Raw genomic sequence first — 5272 nt, 5'->3', positions numbered from 1 at the left:
GCATCTTCCCAATGTGTACAGGATGCATTGTGCCTACCCACTAAGCACGGTGTTGTCTGGACAGGCCTTCTTTATTTCGTCAGATTTTTGCTTTGATTGTTAATTTCATTGTCCATGGATACATTTGGACAGCACAGTACAGTAGAGAACAGCAGAGTACAATTCATTACAGTGGAGTGTACAGTACAGTACAGTACAGAAGAGTACAGTAGAGTACAGTTCATTACAGTACAGTGTACAGTACAGTAAAGTAAAGAAAAGTATAATTCAGTACAGTGGAGAACAGCATAGTACAGTTCATTACAGTGGAGTGTACAGTACAGTAAAATAAAGGAAAGTAACGTACAGTAGAGTACAGTTCATTACAGTGGAGTGTACAGTACAGTACAATACAGAAGGGTACAGTAGAGTACAGTTCATTACAGTACAGTGTTTAGTACAGTAAAGTAAAGGAAAGTAACAGTAGTGTACAGCACAGTAGAGTGTAGCCTACTTTACACTATTTTTCTAAACTGTAAGGTACTCTACTGAATTACACTATACTGTACTGTACTGAATTAATATCTACTGTACTGTACTATCCTACACTTTATTGTACTCTACTGTGCTCTATTGAATTGAACTGTTCCATACCATACTGTGCTGTTCAAAGTTGTGAAACATAGCCTAAATGTGTATGATTGGTTCCGATTTGGTCTGGTCATTACATTTTGGTCATTCAGCAGACACTTTTATTCACAGCGACTTACCGTGCATTCAACTAAGGTACAGTGCATTCAACTAAGGTACAGTGCATTCAACTAAGGTACAGTGCATTCAACTAAGGTACAGTGTATTCAACTAAGGTACAGTGTACTCAACTAAGGTACAGTGCATTCAACTAAGGTACAGTGCATTCAACTAAGGTACAGTGCATTCAACTAAGGTACAGTGCATTCAACTAAGGTACAGTGCATTCAACTAAGGTACAGTGCATTTGGAAAGTGTTCAGACCCATTGACTTTTTCCACATTTTGTTACGTTACATCCTTATTCAAAAATGTTTTTTTTAAAGAATCTTCTTCAATCTTGACACAATACCCGATAATGACAAAGAAAGGTAATCAGAAAGTAATCAGAAAGTTTATAAAAAATAATAATTCTATCCACATACTGCCCATAATGTAAATGCATCCAATCACACACACACACACACACACACACACAGTGTTTTCTTTCTAGAAATTCGATCACGAGGGACTGATTCACGCAGTCTCCCCTGAACACTTGATGTTGAGATGTGTTTGTTACATGAACTCTGTGAAGCATTTATTTGGGCTGCAATTTCTGAAGCTGGTAACTCTAATGAACTTCTCCTCTGCAGCAGATGTAACTCTGTGTCTTCCTTTCCTGTGGCTGTCCTCATGAGAGCCAGTTTCATCATAGCGCTTGATGGTTTTTGCAGCTGCACTTGAATAGACATTCAAAGTTCTTGAAATTTCCCGCATTGACTGACATTCATGTCTTAAAGTAATGATGGACTGTCATTTCTCTTTGCTTATTTGAGCTGTTCCTGACAGAAATATGGCCTTGGTATTTTAGCAAATAGTGCTATCTTCTGTATACCACCCCTACCTTGTCACAACACAACTGATTGGCTAAAACACATTAAGAAGGAAAGAAATTCCAGAAATTAACTTTTAACAAGGCACACCTGTTAATTGAAATGCATTCCAGGTGACTACCCCCTGAAGCTGGTTCAGAGAATGCCAAGAGTGTGCAAAGCAGACATCAAAGCTGGGTGGATACTTTGAATAATCTCAAATATAACATATATTTGGATTTGTTTAACGCTTTTTTGGTTACTACATGATTCCATGTGTGTTATTTCATAGTGTTTATGTCTTCATTATTATTATACAATGTAGAAAATAGTAAAGATAAAGAAAAACCCTGAGGTGTGTCCAATCTTTTGACTGGTACTGTGTATATATACTCCGGACTCCGACATATTTATATGTTTCTTATGTCCATTCATTTTCTTTTAGATGTGTGTGTATTGTTTTGTATTGTCAGATATTACTGCAGTGGTAGAGCTAGAATAACAAGCATAAAGCTACACCCGTTAAAACGTCTGCTAAATGTGTGTATGCGATAAATTACAATTTATTTGATTAAAAAAGATTACAGCTGTAGAGGACACATTTATTTAATTATAATATATTTCATTATTACAATAGCAAACATTTCCTATCAGGTTGCAATAATACATACAGTATGCAATGGCCTTCATCTATTCAAAAGAAATGCACGGAAACATTGATACATTAGGCTATGTATAGCCTAAGTTAATCACATAATTATTCAGAATCAAAAAATATTTACTCCTCGGAGTTGTGAATACATGATTACACAATAAATAAATACGTTAAAAAACAAATAAGTAAACATGTAAATAAATAGTAAGATATATGAATAGATAAATAGATATATAAATAAATAATATGTACACAACACACACATAACGCTCATTTGCTACTTAATGTTGTGTCTAGTCTTTGTAGGTGTGCCAGCACCACTGTCCTTATGTCTTCCCAGCCGATTGCGCTGTATTCCTGCATAAATTAAATACACTTGTTAAGATTTGAGAATAGACACATGTTGTATCATCACATAAATACATCCAGATTTGGTGAATGTACTCTCTTTGTAAGACAAGTGGATCAACCTACCTCGCGTTTCAAGTAATGCTTCAGGAACTTGAAGTGAAGGCTCATCTTTTTGTTCACTCTGTTGACAGATTTTGATAGTCTAGTTTTCATAGCCTTTACCTGTTAGAACAAAATACAAATCATTCATTTAATATTATGTTTTGATTAACATGTAACTACTTATTTTATAATTAAGAAGGATAGTATAATGTTTTCCTTTTTGCATTAATGTTAAGAGGCGAAAATCACAAATGACATACGCATTGGTCCAGCTCCGAGGTCTGGCGATAGAGGTCATTCATAAACTTGTCAACTCCTTTCTGGTCCCAGGCGGTGGACTCATATTTACCACTGCTGAACAATTTCTTTATAGCGTTCAGAGTATGCGAAATGAAGGCAATCTGTTCGTCAGCCTAGAAGAAGAGTGATTTGTATTAGTATATGCCTTATGAATTGATGGCAAATATCGAAAAATTATAGCAAATTGTATATTCGTTATAACCTAATTATATACGGTGTATTCGGTAATTGTTCAGAACCCTTCACTATCTGTGTTACGTTACAGCCTTATTTTAAAATGTAATAAATATGATTTCATTCATCAATCTACACACAATAACCCATAATGACAAAGCCAAAACATGTTTTTCGACATTTTTGCCAATTTATGAAAATCAAAAACTGTTTTTGCTTCTTCATTATGGGATATTGTGTGTACATTGATGATGATTTTTATTTATTTGCAATCAATTTTAGAAATGGTCTGTAACATAACAAAATGTTGAAAAGGTGAAGGGGTCTGAATACTTCCCGAATTCAGTGTTTAATCCACTCTTAGAAAAAAAAGTTATGGATAGTACAAAACATGTTTTATGCATATTTCTTACCTTGAAATTATTGACTTGTCTGTATTGTTTGTCAGGGAAAGTGATCTGAGGTCCTCGAGAGACTTCATGACCCTGAGATGCCAAAAAATATAAACAGAATATTGCATTATTATTATTGTACAAAAAGGAGAATGAAACACAGCAGCTCATGAAATGTTGAAAAGATGACAAGAGCTCAATGACCAGGAACAAGTGATTAAACATGACCCTATATCCTACCATTTTCTGAAGCATCGTTATGGTGTTGTTGCTGAACACTTGGAACATGCTCGGAGACCGAGGCAGTGTCTTCATCCATGTGCATCCGATGGTTTTATTCCAGGTGCAAATCGTCATGACCAAGCACATCCAAAAGCTGATTGAACCCATTTTAGCGTAGGTCTACTGTAGTTCTCGGTCTGTTCGCAATCAACGTTGATGCACTTCCGAAAGATAGACTTCTTCGTTTTATTCCGACAAAAGTAAGTTTTCCGCAACGGATAAAGAGATAAAGTGTTCTTCCTGAACAATCAATTTCTCGAATACTCAAGTTCTGCCATGCTCCAACCTGTGTCGATCCTTTATACAAGAGTAGTCAAGGTATTCCAAAAGTGAAAGGTGGAAGTTCCCTTACACTTTCATACCTGAGTGTTTTTGTACGTGTGGAGAAAATGCATCGAAAGGACAGGTGCATCTCTCGAATAATTGTTACATCTTGAGCTATTTGCTATTTTATCATGAAATTTTGACCTTTCAACCAGGATTATTTTGATGAAAAAAATAAACATGTGAATCGATCGGACTATGGCCTAAATAAATATCACCATATAGAACAAATTTAGTTTGGCCTTTCACTTCGAAAACCAAAGTATTTAATGTTTGAAAACGCAACACCTTTTCATTTGCACACAGAAACTTTGGTGTCAAATACGTTGTAACCACCTGCTTAAAGGTTAATTGTTGTTTGTGGACCCCAACTGTCTATGTAAAGATACAGATCAACCTTGTATGGGTTGTATGAATTACACACTCAACATTACTTTATTTGGTTTTAGAAACAGGTTTGGGTGGTCTGAAATATTTTGATAGACCCCCTTCTATATGCTCCCGGTTTTCAGAAAAAGACACTGGTAGCCTGTGAAGTGCACAGGTAGACCTTGGGAATACTGCTTAAATTTGAGCCTATATTGCGGGGGCTTTTGAAACTTCTTTCACGTAGATCATCTGTCAAAGTATTCAATAGTCTTGTCTTTAATGGACTTGTAAACACATATTTTATTTATTCCTCCAGTTATGTAAGTTGATGGGACCTCTGCATCTATTACCTTTCCTCCCCAGCGACTGAAGAGTATAGGCTTTGTTTTAAGAGCGATTGGGACTCTCCATTGAACTATCATTCAAACTATAATAATGATTATGTTGCATAATATACAGTATATACTTTATATTATTAATAACTATATGAATAAACCATTTGTTACAGTGATAAAATGCCACAGTCATAATGATGTCTTGTCTAAAAGTGTATTCTCAAGGCGTTTTTTTTGTTTTTTTTTGTTATGGTATTATGGTAACATTTCATTGAGAAATTCGTCTTCATTAATCGGTTCATTCAGGTCACACATCTTTACAACATTACTAGCACATTTCTAACAAATATAAGCTGTGTGTGCGTGTGTTTATTCAAATATTATACACACTCTAGAAAAGGGTTCT

The 5272-nt window shown here is 35.3% G+C and overlaps 1 protein-coding gene across 1 annotated transcript; it reads right to left on the bottom strand.

Moving 5' to 3' along the window:
• Positions 1-2507: 2507 nt before the first annotated feature.
• LOC139422161 (interferon a3-like) lies at positions 2508-3946 on the bottom strand. Its single transcript, XM_071173316.1, has 5 exons — positions 3797-3946; positions 3578-3649; positions 2951-3103; positions 2712-2810; positions 2508-2594 (listed from the first exon to the last, which is right to left on the bottom strand). The coding sequence occupies exons 1-5, from the start codon at positions 3944-3946 to the stop codon at positions 2508-2510; spliced, it is 561 nt and encodes a 186-aa protein (XP_071029417.1).
• Positions 3947-5272: the final 1326 nt, after the last annotated feature.

Source organism: Oncorhynchus clarkii, chromosome 12, assembly GCF_045791955.1.
Source record: "Oncorhynchus clarkii lewisi isolate Uvic-CL-2024 chromosome 12, UVic_Ocla_1.0, whole genome shotgun sequence".
NCBI classification, from domain to species: Eukaryota; Metazoa; Chordata; class Actinopteri; order Salmoniformes; family Salmonidae; genus Oncorhynchus; species Oncorhynchus clarkii.
The sequence above is the reverse complement of the archived record's forward strand: the minus strand, read 5'-3'. Positions and strand labels throughout refer to the sequence as shown.

Coding starts and splice junctions, on each gene's coding strand:
- LOC139422161 (XM_071173316.1), bottom strand. CDS start 3,946: ATGGGTTCAATCAGCTTTTGGATGTGCTTGGTCATGACGATTTGCACC. Junction 3,104..3,577: donor GACAAGTCAATAATTTCAAG/GTAAGAAATATG, acceptor CTCTTCTTCTAG/GCTGACGAACAGATTGCCTT. Junction 2,811..2,950: donor CCTCGGAGCTGGACCAATGC/GTATGTCATTTG, acceptor TTGTTCTAACAG/GTAAAGGCTATGAAAACTAG.